Here is an 18,526-nt window from a genome sequence, read left to right as displayed (position 1 = left end):
ACATAGGTACTCAGAGGCTATGTTAACTCAGGGACCAGAAAGACTTCCTTTCTTATAAGCCCAATCTGGTCTCCTAATCCTCTGTCATTTTAAACTAAAAGTAATATCTTCCAGTTCTTAAATCATAAAAATCTGGGTGCATTCATAAAGCTTCCTCCTCACTAACATTCAGACCAAATAAGAACTTCTCAAAAACTGAAATTAAATATTTTCAACATCTTCCTAGAAGCTCAGTGTGTTTGAAAGAAATGCTATAATAGAGTTCTGAGAATAGTAAATAAAATGTCTCTATATGAGTATCACTGTGATGATGATAATTGAAAACTGGTGGTCAATCCTAACTTTGTGCTCTTCCTGATCATGTTTTAGAACTTGTTTCTTGTAGCTTTCTTTTTTTTGTTGTTTGTTGTTGTTGTTGTTGTTGTTGTTGTTGTTGTCTATATGTCAATCAATCATGTTTTACTCAGTCTTGCATATCTATACAATGTAAAAGACAGGAACCACACCCAAAGTCATCATTGGTACGCTTACTTCCTTAGTGTGATTTTGCTGAGATTCATTTCTGTTGGTAAGCATAGTGATGAGTCCTCCCTTAGGAATGCAGTTTCCTACTGCATGGATGAGCCCTTCATATTTGCCTATCTTACTCTTGATGAGCTTCTGGGTAGTTTTCCAATATTGCTCCTGTCATCACTGTTGTTATAAACATGGCTGGGGATTTCTAATTCATGTGGGAAGCTCTAAAAATAGCAAACAGAGCAGAATTATTGTACTATAGACTATGCAGTCCTTTAGCTAGCTAATGAATCATATCCCAAAATAGGTGTGAGATTCATCTCTGTTGGCAAGTATGTGATGTTTCTCTGTCTCTATCTCTCATCTCTCCTTTTTAAATTAGGCACCAGAAAATGTTCTCTTCCTGTGTTTGAGTATTCAAATGTACTACAAGAGATACTCAATTGCTTCATAAAGAGTAGATTTCAAGTGAAAGTTGGCAGGATATTGGAATGGATCTCTCTCTGGCAGGTCGGGGGAGGTGGTTATTTAACTAGAAATATATTTTATTTAACTGACTACTAAGGTCAGAGATCCAAGGTGATCAATGTGCTCCCCAAAACTTCCACAAACTCTGCTATCAATAAACTGTTTTGAAAGGTCACTACCTAAGTCACCTTAGCATATTTTACCATAAAATTGGGAAAATAATACAGCACCAGTTTTTACTTAAGAATCTCTATTTTAAAGCTAATAAGCATTTTAATGTCATTTCCACTAATAGTATTTCTTATCCAAAATGAGATCTCTAACTAGCTCAATTCTCTGTTTAAATACCAAGGAATGAAGGAGAGAATAATACACAAAGGATCTATACATACATATGCAATGGTCACTTATCCTTTCCAGGCCTAGAGACTCATGACTCCCCATACATCACTTAACATCCAATAATGGTGTTACCCATATGGGACTCATACAGATTAGAGGCCTTGGAAAGGCCAGAAGACTTTTCTTAGCCCAGCACTCCCATATGCAGATATTGCAAAGATAATGTTTATGTTCAAGAGTACAGTGGGGAGGGATAAGGAAATCTGTCTAAGGTACTGAAAGGATGATTCTTCTACCATAGAGAGTTACAAGTGAAGAACAGAAGTCAGTATTTGTGACAATCATATGGTATCACTCTTTCCTGTGAAATTTAGACAGTTTTATGCACATTAGGGTTTCTGATTTCTAAATTTCTTTCTTTAATATTAAATAGATCAACTCCCTCTTTATATTATAATTCTGACAATTTACTATGCACATTAGGATTTCTGATTTTTAAGGGTTTTTTCTTTTAATATTAAATAAATCAATTCCCTCTTTGTGTTGTAATTCTGACAATTTATTATGCACATTAGGATTTATGAATCTTTAAGTTTGTCTTTAGAATTACATACATCAATCCCATCATTATATTATATGAAATACAGTACTTATGGATTTTGTTAAGTTGTAAATAAAGCATAAAAGGAGATTTTTTAGATATATTCTAAAGTAAATGTTTAAATATAACAAATATGTTTAATTTCTCCATTATTCTTTTTCTAAAAACCTATCCTTTGAAAAATTTTGAGATTTGAAAGGGTAGTTTTTTTAAATAAATTATTAATAACTTTTTCTTTTTTTCTTTTTTCATTTGCATAATGACTTTGCTGTAAATTTTTGCATATAAATGTATTTTTTCTCTATTTTTTCAGAGAGTTATATTTTTATTTTTTTATTTTTTTATTAGATATATTTTTAACTTACATTTCAAATGTTATTCCCTTTCCCGGTTTCCTGTCCATAAGACCCCCTCCCGTTGCCCTCCCTCATCCATCCCCCTAACTCCCTCCCACCAACATTTCCATGCACTGGGGGGTCCAACCTTGGCAGGCACCCCTTCCACTGGTGCTCTTACTAGGCTATTCTCTGCTACATATGCAGTTTGGGCCCTGGGTCAGTCCATGTATAGTCTTTCAGTAGTGGTTTAGTCCCTGGAAGCTCTGGTTGGTTGGCATTGTTGTTCTTATTAATAACTTGATGTGTTGTTCTGTTACTTCAGTGAAAGGGAATGAGCGACTAACATAGGGTTTTATGGAAAATGGTGGCTATAAAACCCAAACATTCTTTGATGCATCATACTTAATCCATATGGCCATATGAGAAGAATCTAAGCGTAGTCACTGGTATAGTTAACATGCATCATTATTCTCTTTCTGACACAATATCTATCACTTCCAAAAGGAAGTATATGGACTGGAGATGAACTTGGTCTTAAACTTTGCTCACAATTTGCTAATAAAATCATAGTAATTTGTTAATAAAATCAGAGTAAGTCATGCAGAAGAGATCCTAGATATTTAGGTGCTGAAACCAGTGCCAAACGACCACCAAACAGGTCTGGGCTCATGCATTGCTGAGATAAGCCTTAAAAGAAGGGATTGCTCTGAATCTACATGCTGAAAACATTATTTGAATCTAGCCTTATGTCATCATAAAGACTATGTAAATCTCCATTTCCTCCCAAATCATTGAAACCCAGGCAACACCTCCATTCACAAATGACGGCAATTAATAAAAAATGGGATTGGTTGCAACATTATTCTTTGAAGAAAATTAACATCAAAAGTCTAGAAGTGGAATTGGGAAAAGAATACAATAACACTTTAAGCTAGTTGGGTTAATTTAGTTTAGTTAGAATTAAACATTGTCAGTCAACAAAAAGAAAAATAAAGTTTTTCCTTACCTGACTGGACAACTTTTATCTTCTTTTCCCAAGATCCACGTGGGAAAGCATGAAACAAGCAGGTGTAGATGCCGATGTCTGCTTCAGAGGCATTGTAAAAGGAAAGGCTCATGTTGCGGAACCCCACTGTTGCATTTTGAAAGTGCACTCTATGGAGGTAGTTAGGATCTATATGCATATTATGGTTAGGGTGGTAAACAGCTATGTTCACTTTCTTTGTGCCAGTGTCCTTGGTCCACTCCGCCTGGGTTAAGTTATCCGTCAATGGATATACACATTCCAAAGTCATAGTCTCAGAAAGACGAACAGTTGTGTCCCACAATGTCTCTTCACACAGCGCTAAAATGTATATCACATAAATTGAGTTAGATTCAATGATGATAAAACCAAATAAATAAAATTCATAAGACTTAACAAATAATATGCTAAGTTCATGGCGAAGACTGACAATTTCAACTACAAAATTGGTTTTTGTAACTTTTAGTATTTCTGAACAAGGGAAAAATGCTTAAGAGATCCTGTGCCTGTCACACTCAAACACCAAAAAAAACAAAACAAAACTTTCAAATGAAGACATAGGATTGGCTTTACCTTTGTGCACATGAAGAATAGCCAAAAGCCAAGTAAGATAAGCCATCTCTGGAAACGGTTCAGGAGGTTGGACTGTTTAAAAAAAAATGTGTGTGTGATGTTATATTCACAACTCAGCATGAAGAGCTATTTCCTTCCTCTCAGATGTTATCAGCTTCTTCTTTTTCTCTGAAGTATGAGCACAGGAAAGAAGTTTCAGCTTCAAAGGAAGGTTTGCTATCGTACAGGAATGGATAGGCTGCAGTTATTTCTCTGTCGAATAATCAGTTTACTTCAAAAGATACAAATTTCAAGAAAGATTCTTTTATTTGACAAATGTTTACTGAGTGTGTCCTCTGTGCCAGACTCAGCTCTGTGCAACAAGAATATACAAAAATGCAATTTAAAAATAAAATCCCATGCCGTTTTATTAAGAAGAGATTGACATGATGCTGAAGGTGGTTGGTACCTGAGAAGTGAAAAAAAAAAAAAAGCAGGGCAGTCAAGCTCTTTTGATATAGGCAGGTCCAGGAACTGTTCACTGAGAAAGTGAAATGGGTTGAAGACTGGGGTTGGTGGGAGGAGCCTAAATAGCAGGTAACCACTCAGGTGTGGCCTTCCGGCGGCACCACACCTCCAGGTTAGATTTGAACAAAGATGTACAACAGAATGGACCTCCAACTACAAAAAAAATTACTGTTCGGGAGATATACAAATATACCGTTATATCTGATGATTTTTCCACTTTTTTTATTTTAAAATAAGTATGGAGTACTGACAAATTAGATATTTCAACAAAGTCCCCTTAGAGGCTACACCTTATATATAACTATGATATACTGTCAAAGTGAAATTGATTTCTAAGATTCATCATTTCTCTCTTTCTTCAGTTATAGGAACAACTCAGGGTTGTGGCAAGATAGGTTAGCCAATAAAGATGCTTGCTAAAATGGCCTGTTGAGAACACATGAAACTCAAGAAGGATGATCAAAATGAGGATGCTTCACTCCTTCTTTAAAAGGGAAACAAGAATACCCTTGGGAGGAACTAGGGAGGCAAAGTTTAGAACAGAGACTGAAGGAACGCCCATTCAGAGCCTGCCCCACATGTGGCCCATACATATACAGCCACCAAACTAGATAAGATGGATGAAGCAAAGAAGTGCAGGCTGACAGGAACCGGATGTAGATCTCTCCTGAGAGACACAGCCAGATTATGGCAAATACATAGGCGAATGCCAGCAGCAAACCACTGAACTGAGTATGGGATCCCTGTTAAAGGAATCAGAAAAAGGACTGAAAGAGCTTGAAGGGGCTTGAGACCACATAAGAACAACAATGCCAACCAACCAGAGCTTCCAGGGACTAAGCCACTACCCAAAGACTATACATGGACTGACCCTGGACTCTGACCTCATAGGTAGCAATGGATAGCCTAGTAAGAGCACCAGTGGAAGGGTGAGCCCTGGGTCCTGCCAAGACTGAACCCCCAGTGCAAGTGATTGTTGTGGGGAGGGTGGTAATGGGGGGAGGATGGGGAGGGGAACACCCATATAGAAGGGGAGCAGGAGGGACTGGGGATGTTGGCCTGGAAACCGGGAAAGGGAATAACAATTGTAATGTAAAGAAGAAATACCCAATTTAATAAAGATGGAGGGAAAAAAAAAGCCTGTTGACCTGAGTTACAGCCTCCAGAACCTACATAAAGGTAAGGGGATAGAACTAACTTCACAAAGTTATGCTTGGACCAACAGAGGTGCACCATGGCACATGATAAATTAATATAAATAAATCAGTAATTCTAATTCTTAAAACTTTGTATTTCAACAAGACAATCAAAAATCAAAATTACGCCTTTACAAAAAAAATTATATTTCATTTGGTCCCATTAGCAGAACCCAGATACAATGTGCATATTATAAATGAGGTCATTTCTTATTCTCAGCGGGAATTTCATGTTCTCAGAAAATATCTCCCTGTTTTATACTCATGTATATACACACAACAATAGTTTATTCACACTGATAATCTTTTATATGGAATCACATAGGAAGTTCAAGAGGCGAAATTGTCTTTCACCTTTTATTTTACAATACAAATTATTCTATTTGAGTTTATGACAATAAAAGAGAGAAACGGTCATTCTAATAAATTTGGAGAATGTTTCATATAAAACAGGAAGAATTAAAGATGTGTTCACATGGAGCATGTTCAGGAATTGAAATAAGTACAGTGTATGGATGGGGTGATCATGTAATCAGGAGGTATATATGATCATAATAGGTATTTTACAGTCAAAGGGATCCCTGATCCAGGTAGAAAGGCACTGAACACATATAGAAATAAATACTTATTTATAAAATACCTTCAAGCTTATGAAGAAAGAAGTTCATGAGGATCCAGAAGACCAAATATCCAGACTGGAAGTCCAGTAGAAGCCTTTTGTAGGAAAGATGACTGAGAGAAACACCTGTGAAAACTCTAAATAAAACCAGGAACACTAGCAAGGTAAGCACTGAGATCAGATGCAGACAGGACAGCAGGTACACCAAGCCAGAAGCTGCCAATTTTCAATGGTGTTGTAGCTGTGAATAGTAGAGGGGAAATAAAGACAGGAAATGATGGGAGATGACATTTTATAGATAGGATGTAAACTCTGGATGATGGTTCTAAGTTAATAGAAGGGTATCTGTCACTCACTTGCCTTCTCATGATTCTTTGGAAATTTGGCTTTCTTTGAATGTCCACTCCTTTCTCTAAACCACAACATGAAGAATCTAAGCTATTCTATTGACTGATCTGAGGATGTGGGAAAAAAATCCAAAACCTGAGCACAGGAGATTGTTTGCATTCTATACCACCAGAAGAAAGGTTTTCTTCCCTCAACCAAAGCCTGATGATGACCCAGTCAGAATACAGAATATTTGCATTCTATACCAGAAGAAACATTTTCTCTTTCCTCCCCTCCCTCACCTGATGTGAAGAAGGAATATTGCATTGTTACTACACTGCCATACGTCACCTATCTTGAAGATCAATCACCTATCTTGAAGATCAATCACCTATCTTGAAGATCAATCTGAGGACAATTATCAGAAGATGAATACAAACCCGCATCTAAAATCATTGAACCACAGAGTCCGTCAACTGTGGCGTCAGCGCATATGGTGAGATATATTACATTTTACAAGAAAGTCCCTGTTACTTCTGTTCATGTCTATCTAAAGTGGTACATTTTCTTTCTATCTGTGCTGTAAGACAAGAATATGAATGAGCAAACACTGACATCCAACTTTCAGAACATCCTCACTGCCATCTAAACAAAATTAAATGGCCACCTGGACTTGGATATTTTCCCTGCAAATGAGATCAATTAGTTGGCTGCCATGACATGACCTGTAATCTCAGAGACATGGCAATAATGGGTATCTTTAATTAATTCCATGGGATCTAAGCTGCATCCAGTCAGGAAAATATACTTAAAGATTCAATAGATAGTATTTTCACACAAAAAATAAACAACTAGAGAAGTTTATAGATAATACAAATATAATAAAGTAGATCAGGTGAGAAAATAACTAAAAGACAAGCTTTGAAAAATGCCCGTTCCTGTGATAAGCATTAAAGGATTCAGGAAGAGGGCTGCCTGCTATAGAGGATTCTGGTTAAAGCTAGTACACTGAGGAGCAGAAGTTCATCTGGAGATATCATGAAAGGTCAAGGAATGAATAAATCAGGGGGGAAAAGGTGAAGGACAAATAAGGGAACTGATGATCTGAAAATTTAACTGACCACTGGCGAAAGATGCTTAAGAAACGCCGGCAGCAACTTTGCACCCAGTGAGGGAAGTCCTCTAAGATTAGGAGCAAGACAGAGATGTTTGCTTTCACTGCTGATATTCATATTGCTCTCTAGGCTTTACCCAGAGCAAATAAGCAAGAAGAAATAAAATATACCTACACATCCAAGGAAGAAGTAATCCTGTCCCCTGCATGGTGATGACATGATTTTGTATGTTAGCAGACAAAACATCTACCCAATGCTGTTTAGATAACAGAGCAAAATTGCACAATAGAAAATGAACATGTGAAAAGCTAGCGTATCTCTAAATACTAACAAATATCACATGAAAAAAATTAAATAAAATTTTATTTGTAATTCAGAAAGTAAAACACATCTGAGTAAATTTAACCAAGTAGATGAATCAGTACTTTACATGGAAAATGACAAATCTTGAAAGTCCTTAGAAGAAAGCCTAAAAATGTAAAGGCATGCTTAAGAATAGTCTCAACTAACCTAGACCCCCTGAGATCTCTCAGAAACTGAACCACCAACAGGCAGCATACACTAGGTGGTCCAAGGCTCCCGACACATATACAGCAGAGGGCTGCCTAGTTTGACCTCAGTGAGAGAAGATGCACCTAACCCTCAAGAGACTTGAGGCCCCAGGGAATCGGGAGGTCTAGTGGGGTGGGGATGGGGGTGACATCCTCTTGGAGACTGGGAAAGAGGAAAAGGATGTGGAATTGTCAGAGAGTGAACTGGGAGGAGGATAGCAACTGGACTATTAAAAAAATGATTAAAAAAATAAAACATTTATCTAGAATATATCAGTGTCATAAATGGAAATTTTACTAATGTTCAAAGAAAATACTATTAAATAAACCTGTAACCTTAACAGTCTCTAGTAAAATTTAAGTGGCCTTATATTGAGAATGGAAAGTCTGATCCTGAAATTCATACTGCATTGGAGTGGGTCTTGAACAGCCAATATTTGCCTGAAAAAGAATAGGTTGGGTGATTACTATGTCCCCTTTTAAAACTTAGTACAAAGCTAATAATCAAAACCTTGATGTTGGGATTAGGACAGACAGACAAATAAATGGCATGAAAGTGATATTTAAAAACTGGCCCTTGAGGGGTGATATAGAAATCTAGTGCAGTGGAAACCTCCTAAAATATATGAAGGCAATCCTAATGAAGTCTCAAAATAATGGGAACAATAAAGTCACAACTGGCCATGTCTTGTCACCAAATGAAACTTCTAGTATCAGAAATGGGTTGCATCCAATTTGAGCTTGGGGTTCCATGTATATCCTCAAACAACTTGGGCAGTTGCTAAGATAATATGTTTCTCTCCACAAACAGACAAGACCTTTATTGTTGAAGACAACACCCACATAACCCATTAAACATGGAGTTTTCAAGCTGGTGCCTACACAGAACTTTCATTACTATCTTCCTAGTGTCTTTGGTATGGGAAGGCACTCTGCAGGAAAATACTAAAAGAAGGAGAAATGTGTACACCACCGCAGCCACCAAACCTTTGAACTATAATCTGTCATGTCTGTAAAATATGCTATGGTGATGACAGCATAAGACTTAGGGGAGTAACCAACTAATGTCTAATTTGACTTAAGACACAATTCTATGAGATATAACATATATACAGCTTTGCTTGGATAACCAAGAGCCAAATCCAAGAAAGCCATGAGAACTAGGGTGAAACCAAATTCTACTAGGTTTTTTGTTTTGTTGTTTTGTTGGTTTTTGGTTTTGGTTGTTTTCTTTAAGTTACAATAAAATGATTCCTAGTGATATTCTGCTGTATTCATAGGCCAGCGCCTTCTTCAGCCATCATTAAAGAGAAACTTTCTTCTGTGGCAGATGGGAATAAATACAGAGACACAGAGCCAGATATCACACACACACACACACACACACACACACACACACACACACACACAGAGAGAGACAGAGAGACAGAGACAGAGACAGAGAGAGACAGAGAGACAGGGAGAGACAGAGAGAGACAGAGAGAGAGACAGAGAGACAGAGAGAGACGGGGGGGGGAGGAGACAATGAGAGGCAGAAAGAGAGGCAGAGAAAGGAGAGAAGAGATGAGAGACCTTGAAACACAACATCTCTAAATGGAATGTCTCCTCAGAGCTCAGGCGACACTGTGGAAGAAGAAACAGAAAGACATGAAATAAAAATAAATAAATCATTTTTTAAAAAAGAGTGTAAGAATCAAAGGTAAAGGGAGGACACCAAGAGAACAACGCCTGCTAAACCAACTGAGTAAAGTTCATATGAGCTCACAGAGACCAACATGGCGCCGTGCCAAACCCTCTGTGTATATGTATTATGGCTTTCAGTTCAAGATTTTTATGGGACTTCTAAGTGTATGAAAAAAATGGGTCTCTTTCTTTTGCCTTCTCTTGGGTTTCTCCCTTTCTGTGTTGGCTTGCCTTGTCTACCTTCATTGTGACAGTTTTTGTTTTGTCTTAATATATTTTATTTTGTTATAAAAATTGAAAACATCCCGACTAGTACAGATGCAGATAATCACACCCAACCGTCAGACCAAGCCTGGGGACCCCAGAGGAAGAGATAGGGGAAAGACTGAAGGAGCTGAAGCGGATTGCAATCCCAGAGGAAGAACAATGTCAACTAACTAGATCACCCTCCCAGAAACTAAACCACCAACCGAAGAAGATACATGGAGGGATCCAGGGCTCCAGCCACATATGTAGCAGAAGGTGGCCTTATCCGGCATCATTAGGAGGGGAGGCCCTTGGTCCTGTGCAGCTTGATGCCCCAGTGTAGGGGGGATGCTAGAGTGGTGAGGTAGGAGTGGGTGAGTGGATGGAGGAGCACACTCACAGAAACAAAGAGGATGGGGGAAAGGGGTGAGAGGATAGAGGGGCTTTGTGGAAAGGTAACCGGGAAGGGATATATCATTTGAAATGTATACTAATAAAGTAATTAATAAAGGAAGAAGAAAATAAAGCACTCATTCAAATACATTTTGAAAACATATTAGAAATTATTCCAGAATCTTCTTTATAATTTTCAAATGATATTCACAAATCATGCTTTGAAAACAAAATGAAACGAGAAAATTTTATGTTAAACTGTCAAAGTATCAAAAAGTAAGGGAGATGGAAAACGTTTTGTGAAAAAATTGAAAACTTCAAAATTAAAACAATACATCTATAATGACTTGATGTTCAACACTGAATCAAGACAAGTCAGTGAGAAACAACACAGTATTTCAAAGAATGGTGCTGGAGCACCTGAAGAGCCGCATGAAATTAAATTTGTAATTCTCATCATACATAAGAACTATGTCAAATGAATTGACCTAAATGTAAGAGCTGCATGACCTTAAAGTTGACTAGGGATTATTAGATATGGTATCAAAATGAAGCAAAAAAAAGAAAAGAAAATTGGGACTTATTGAAATTAACACTATTGTGTATCAAAACAGATGTCAAAAAGGTGAAAATTCAGCCAATATAATGGAAAAAAATATTTGTCAATTAAATACATGACTTGAAAGTTATAAAATATTTAACTCAGCTTAAAAATGAGCAACGTACTTCAACAGACATTTCTTCAGAGAGCAAGCACAAATGGCCAACAAACCAGTTGAACAGTATCCAACATCATTAGTTCTAAGGTAAATGCAGACAAAACCACACTGAGAAATCACCTTATATTCAGTTATGTGGCTATCATAAAAAAGAGAAAATAAAATCATGCTGTGAATAAACTGAAACTTTTGTGTATTACAAACAAGAATATGAAAGGTTGAAGCTGCTGTGGAAAGTACTTTCTAATTCCTCAAATAGGATCACAGGATGCAACAATTTCACTCCTAGAAATGTACCCCATGATACTAAAGCAGATAATAAACACTCATTCACACATCATCGTTCATTGCAGCACTGTTTACAGGAATTAGAAGGTGAAAACAACCTGAATATCCATCATGTGCATGGGGTAAGCAAATTGAATATAATCATAGCAGGAGATATTATTCTGTCACAATAAGAAATAGGCATTGATTCATGCCATCCTATGAATGATTACAGAAAATAAATAAAACAGTGTAGGCACAAATGGTCCCAGAATGGGTAAATCTGTAAGATATACAAAGCACATTGCTCTTTGCAGAGGCTGGTAAAATAACAGAATGGGGAGTGATTGCTTAGTTTATAAAGTTTTATTGGAGGATGATTAAAAAATGGTTTGGTGTGAATAAGAAGTGGTTATTGGGACTGGAGAAATGGCTCAGTGACTAGGAGCAATGGTTGGTCTTCCAGAGGTCTCAGGCTCAAGTCCCAGCACCAATACAGAAGTCCTATCACACACACACACACACACACACACACACACACACACACCCTCACACACACACAAAATGAAGTTATTGTAGAGCACTATGAATCTATTGAACACAACTTAAGCAGACACACATTATTTGATTACTTTTATGTAATTTAAATTTCATTACAGTAAAGCAAATATAGTTAGTGATAACCAAGACTGTAACTGTAACTTTGTACTCCCAACTGCATAAGCCAGTACAGTTTGGTGTTCATTGTATGCTTATTATTACTTGATTCCCCAATACCCTGAACTATGAGTAACATTAAGCTTCCTAGAACACTGAAAGGACAGATTCCAATGACATGCTGTGTCATATGCTTGTGACAACAACTGGAAATAAATAGTATAAAAAAGATCATGGTCCAAGATGTCAACTAAGATTTTGAGAGTTTAAAATTTAAATATTTGCTAATTAAATGTGAGTGTGTGTGTGTGTGTGTGTGTGTGTGTGTGTGTGTGTGTGTGTGTGTGTGTGTGTGTGATGTTCAAGAATGGACAGGGATTAGGATTCTCTATAGTGGAATAATATAGAAAAACAACTTAGATACTGTGACAGTGTATTCCTACAGGCCCAAATGGAATTAGATGTGATGTGATTTTCTCCACTCAGTGACTTACAATTCTTGCAAACAAAATTGAAAGAAGTTTCCTCTCTCTAAAAGTAGGCGAGTAGTTGTTTTTTAAGCAATCTTGAAATTAACTAATTGATTATGATGTGTAGTTCATTCCCAAGTCATTCAATGCCAGTTCATCAGAGATCAAAAATCAGTTGCACTCACATTCAGAAATCTAAACACACATATATGCATTTGGAAAAGTACCTATGGACTTGCAGTTGAAGATAAAAATTTGGATGTTACCACTTTGCTGGGGACAAGCCCTATGTATCAACATCTAACTAAAAATAAATAGAGATTGCAACTAAGCTATTTATGTGATGTTGGCAGTCATTTTTTGCATGATTTATGGTGTGGTTTGGCTTGAAAAGGGTTGGTTTTTTTCTGACTAGAGCTGTCTGTACAAAGGAGCTTTGTCGGGGTTGGGGATTTAGCTCAGTGGTAGAGCACTTGCCTAGCAAGCGGAAGGCCCTGGGTTCGGTCCCCAGCTCCGAAAAAAAAGAAAAAAAAAAAACAAAGGAGCTTTGTCCTCAAGAAAACAATTAATCAACATATTCCAGAGTTTTTCTACTATGTTAAACTTCACAGCAATGCACAGGAGCAGAGGTCTGTCCCCTGAGGTTTCCCATATGTGTCTGGTGAACATCTTGAGACATGTTCTTTCTAGCCACAAAGGCAAGCCCTCTCCTTTTCCTTAATTTCACTATATCTGAAATCTGCAATATATTTTGACTACTATGTATTTCTATGACTTTTGAACACTGGGAGGATTCTCATTTTTCTTCATTATTTTAATGGCACCTTTTCCTCCCAGATTTACTCTGGGACACCCTGTGGTACATCTCTTCTCACTCAAACCACATGAAAGCAAAGAATGGCCAAGCAGAGAGCGTTGCTACTCTGAAAACTCATGATGACTATTGGGAAGATCGCAGATATGAGATCTTTGTTTCAGTTCTTATTCCCAAATTGAGAGGATGTTTGTGTGATAAGACACTGTTACTTAGCTGTTTTAAGCTCTCAGAACTCTAGACAGATTCAATTGAAACACCATAGCCTCGGTTTCTACCTCAGCACTAGAGAATCCTCAACAATTGTGGAAGTTGTAGTCTCTTCTGCCTCATGGCTCCCTTAGAATCTCAACAAGTCATATTCCAAGTCAGAATCCTTAGTTTGCATTCAGTAGTGATCATCTAGGGCAGTAGAGATAGACCCCGTGGCTCATGTGGCCCATTTAATTTCTATAAATGTTAGATGGATCACAGCCATTCTCATCTGTTTAATTGTGCCATTCTTGTGCTACTTTTTTCCACAGGAAACTTTTGCCACCTTTTCATATTACAAAAATTGTTCAGATAGCAGACAGTTGATACGTTCACCTCAATCAACCTTTCCTAAGAAGAAGAAGACTAAATGTGATAGCTTAGGCACTTATAAAATCATATCAGTTTTCTTATCTTAGGAATTTTATTATGATTTTAAAAATTTCATGAATATTCAGGGAAAAGTATTAAAATGGCATTTACCAAAACTATGTCCATTGCTTAAATCACAGGCTTCCATGACATTCAAGCAATGACAGCTATTTCTTGTTGTGTCCCCTACCCTGCAATATATACTTGTATTACAGACTTATGACATGTCAGCTCAGCCACAGCCAATGTTTTCTTGGCATATATTATTTACTGAGTACTACTGAGTTCCATAGACCTTTTTTTCATACAAGTATGTTTCCCATCCTCACCATGTTCCCTCACCGCTCTCCTTCCCAGCACTTTCTCTTTCCTTTCCTTCCCAATAAACACCTTGGTTCCCTCCCTAGACAGTATTGGTTTTAATTTCATGTCACGTGTACAGATGTGAATTTATAATTTTATGTAAAATATGAGATCCAACCTTTTTCTAAGAAGGCTACTTACCTTGGTTTTCTTTGGCTTTAACTCCTGTTGCAGATAAGTGGATTGTTTAGAGCTTCCTAGCCTTTGGCTAGCACTGGAAGCTTGACTCTTTCTGGGAAACAACTTTCCTGAAGTTGAGCTTTTCTTTCTATCACAGCCTCTTCGAGCAGCCACTGATAGCAGACACTGTTTCATAAAGCAGGGTTTCCTGAAGTCAAGAAGTCTTCTGCATCTAGAAGTAACTTTCATCTACTCATATTCATTCCAAACTCAGTAAATTCCAAGCCCGTACGCACTTTTCATACTCGATTCTAACTCCAAATTGAAACTAAGTGTATTTTTTTATTTGAAGTTCATTTCTTTCTTTTCATTTCCCCATTTCTTCCTGCCAATCAAAGAAATGTACCTTCAGAAGTATCTACAATTCAGGAAGCTTCATTATCTTAGACCTTATCTAAACAGGTTTCTAGTACTACTTGTTTTCTCTTCTCTCTCTCTCTCTCTCTCTCTCTCTCTCTCTCTCTCTCTCTCTCACACACACACACACACACACACACACACACACACACGCACACGCACACACACACACAAAATCTAGTCTTTGCCATATAGTCTGTGACACTCTCTCCATCCCCAGAACACAGAGGTCTGAGGACATGGCTCAATTGGTGAAGGGCTAACTCCACAAACATGAAGACCTGAGTTCTATCCCCAGTACCTAAGTCAACAGCAGGGTGCAAAATTACAAACCTGTAACAACAGCACTTGGGAATGAGAAACAAAAGCATCCCTGGAGCTGAAGATCCTGGCTCAAAAAGTACGAAGTGATTAAGGAAGACACCTGAAATCAACCTTTAGCCTGTACACACACTAAGATACACACACGTAAAAGAGTGCAAATTGATATCACCAAAGACCAGTCCCAATATATATTAGACAAAATCATTTTGGTTAGTCTTAATTTTTTAAATAAAATGTAATTACTTTACTTCTTGCTTTTCTGTCCTACCTCCAACATGCCCTGTCCCCTCCTTCCAACCTTTTCTGTGCCCTCTTTTTTCCTCTCAAAGTGATGACCTCTTTTCTATCATTGCTATATATCAATATATAATTACAACTTGCTGAATCCACTTAGAGTTATGTGTGTGTATAGGATTTCAGGACTGACCACTTTGCAGTATATAATAAATTAGGGACTCATTCCTGGAAAAGTGTAAATCTCCCTCTCTAAAAAGTGATGTTACCTGTTGTTCTTTGTCTGGAGGTGAGACCCCAATGAGAATTTCCCCTTCCATGTTAACATATCTAAAAATATTATCATCGTTCTGGTTCTTTTTAGGCAGCCATATCATTGAGGTTCCATGATACTCTGTCATGTCTATAAAACACAATCTCACAGCAAACTTCCTGGTCCTCTGGCTCTAAAAATCTTTTCACTCCCTCTTCCATGATGTTCCCTGAATCTTAGGTACAGGAGTTGTGCTATAGGTGTTTAATTGGAATGAGGATCTCCACAATCCATTGAGCTCTACTCTACATTATGACCTATCGTGCTTTTCTACAATGGCCACTCTTGTAAAAAGATGCTTCTTTGACTGGGAGGTAAATATACCCATTTGTATCTAAGGATAAATTTTAGAATGCAGTTAAGAATTATGATGGTCTAGTGAAATGATGATTCTCTTTTAAAATCCACGACCTTACTAGCCCTTGGCAGTTAGTCAGGTTTCCAGAATCAGGCATTTTCCTCCTACTGAGTGGGTCTATAGTCTACTTAGACAGCTGTCTATCATTAAGATAAGAGTGCCACTGTTGCAACTTGAGGAATATAGTCTAAGTCTTTGGGGACACCAAAGGATAACAATTTTATCTGATGTTTGATTACCTTGATCTTGACATCCCCTGTTGGTCAAGTCAACTTGAAGTATGTGGCTGATGCCTGAGGTCATCATGGAAATATTAGGAAAGGATAACTACAGTTGGTAAATAAGAACTAATTATAAGGTCAAACAGCCTTAAACAATAATCATGACTCAGGGTACAAGGCTAGCCTTTGCTGCTTGGCTAACTGTATGTCTGGAAGCATGGAAATGAATTAGCAGTGTTGCTTTCATTACATAAATGTTATGGGCACTTACTGTGGGTCAGAGGAAGTTTTCTAAACACCCACCTGAATCCCATCACTTTAATCCTATCATTGTCCTGAGGAAACAAACTTTACTCTAAAGTCCTCTTACTTGAATTCACTTTTTCCAATTTCATATCTCACAAGTATTCTAATTCTAAGCTTCCATCCAGACATAAGTAATATTTTATATTTTAAAAACCATGATCTATAAAAGTAGAGCCTAGGCATACAAGAGTCATTTTCCTTGATTTCTCTTGCTGCTTTTCCATCCAGCAAGTCTCAGCTCAGAGATCCTTTGTAAAATTCTCTTGACTGGAAAGGGGTCTCCAAAATCAGGTTCCAGTGTCCCTCCTGTGATCTTCCTGCAACCTTGCATGCATTTACTGAAGCATAAAGCATATCCTTTTGTGGTTGCCTTTCTTATTCTAATCCTTTCAAGGTGAGAGTAATGGTACACGCCTGCAATTTCAGCATTTGGGAACTAGTAGGAGGATCAGTTGTTCAAGTCATATGCAGTTGCATAATGAGTTCAAAACAAGTATCAAAATGATTGAACAAATGAATGAGGCACATTAAGTCTTGTCCACAGGGACCCCTAGGGAAGGATTAAAGGAACTGAAAGGGATGGCAACTGCATAGGAAGAATTATAGTATCTGGACTCCTCAGAGCTCCCTGAGACTGAGCCACCAACCAAAGAGCATACACAGGCTGGTCCAAGGCTCCCAGCATACATGTAGCAGAAGACGGCCTTGTCTGGCCTCATGGGAAAGGATGTACCTAATCCTATAAAGGCTTGATGCCCCAGTTTGGGGGAGTTAACTGGAGTGGGGGCTGCCTTATCAAGATGAAGGTGTGGGAGTATGGGGGGAGGAACTGTGCAAGAGGGGAATCAGTAGGGGGACAACATTAGAGATAAATAATAAAAAATAAATAAATAAATAATAAATAAATAAATAAATAAATAAATAAAAATAATTTAAAAGAGAATTTTAAAAGTTCGTAATACAAAAAGCTTAACAATTATCTTTATATACTTGCCAAAGGAATGCAAGGCACCCAATGATGAGGATCCTAGAAATGTACAATTATTCTCCCCAACATAAATCTACACACTTTCAATCAGCAAATAGAAGAAATATAAGACTGTCAGGTGATCAGCAATCAATCAGGAAGCAAACACTCGAATCAGTCTGAGACTGATGAAGCTGCTCCGCTCTCAGAGTTCTCCCCAGAAGAATAAATGAGGACAACAGGACAGGAAAATCAGTCAGGCAGAATGAAGACTGGCCACCGCTTACAGGGACAGATCACTCCAGTACTGCTTACAAAAGGCATTTTTTATCATTTTAACACAAAGCAATGTTATTTTGTGTTACTATCTGTTGGCAGAAGCAGGAGGCACAATTAAAAAAAATTATCACTAGAAGTACCACACTAACTACTTTTTTATTTCTTTTTTGTAAGTTTCCAGGGCACCAACACATTGTCCTAACAAAGTGTAAGAGATGGGAAATAAAGTGCTTATCTCATCTTTCACATACAAGTTGTACCTCACAGTAATATAAATTTATCTTATAGAAAAATTGAACTGCCATAAAAAAACACACATTGTAGATATATGTTGTCTTTTCATAATGTATGATAAAACAATCAACAAGGATAAGCATTAAGATTGATAGAAACTAAAACCACTGAGTGAATGATGAATAGGAAACTCTACAATGAGAGGAACTGCTGACTTGGCAATGCATACGCCCTCTGACCAACTTCCCTAAAATTATGTTTAAGCAACCATTAGAGGCTTTCTAATGTGGCTCAGGAGGAAGAAAATAGTGCCATTTAGAAAGTGATCCTTCCAGTGGGC

General features: G+C 37.5%; 1 protein-coding gene across 6 annotated transcripts in view; it reads right to left on the bottom strand.

Moving 5' to 3' along the window:
* The window catches only part of Cd226 (CD226 molecule), a 96,507-nt gene that overhangs the window by 71,422 nt on the left and 6,559 nt on the right, over nt 1-18,526 (bottom strand). Inside the window, exons 2-4 of one of the 6 annotated variants that reach the window (XM_039096759.2) lie at nt 14,555-14,719; nt 3,863-4,310; nt 3,272-3,610 (exon numbers count right to left, since the gene is read on the bottom strand). In XM_039096759.2, the coding sequence (XP_038952687.1) occupies nt 3,272-3,610; nt 3,863-3,908 (385 nt within the window). In that variant the 5' untranslated portion in view covers nt 3,909-4,310; nt 14,555-14,719. Of the gene's footprint in view, nt 1-3,271; nt 3,611-3,862; nt 4,311-14,554; nt 16,767-18,526 lie in introns of those variants that run through there. The other 5 variants (XM_039096758.2, XM_063277286.1, XM_006255028.5 and 2 more) reach the window with 5 other exon arrangements.

This window comes from Rattus norvegicus, chromosome 18, assembly GCF_036323735.1.
Source record: "Rattus norvegicus strain BN/NHsdMcwi chromosome 18, GRCr8, whole genome shotgun sequence".
In the NCBI taxonomy this organism is placed as follows: Eukaryota; Metazoa; Chordata; class Mammalia; order Rodentia; family Muridae; genus Rattus; species Rattus norvegicus.
Note: the sequence above shows the minus strand (reverse complement) of the source record. Positions and strands in the feature narration are given on the sequence as shown.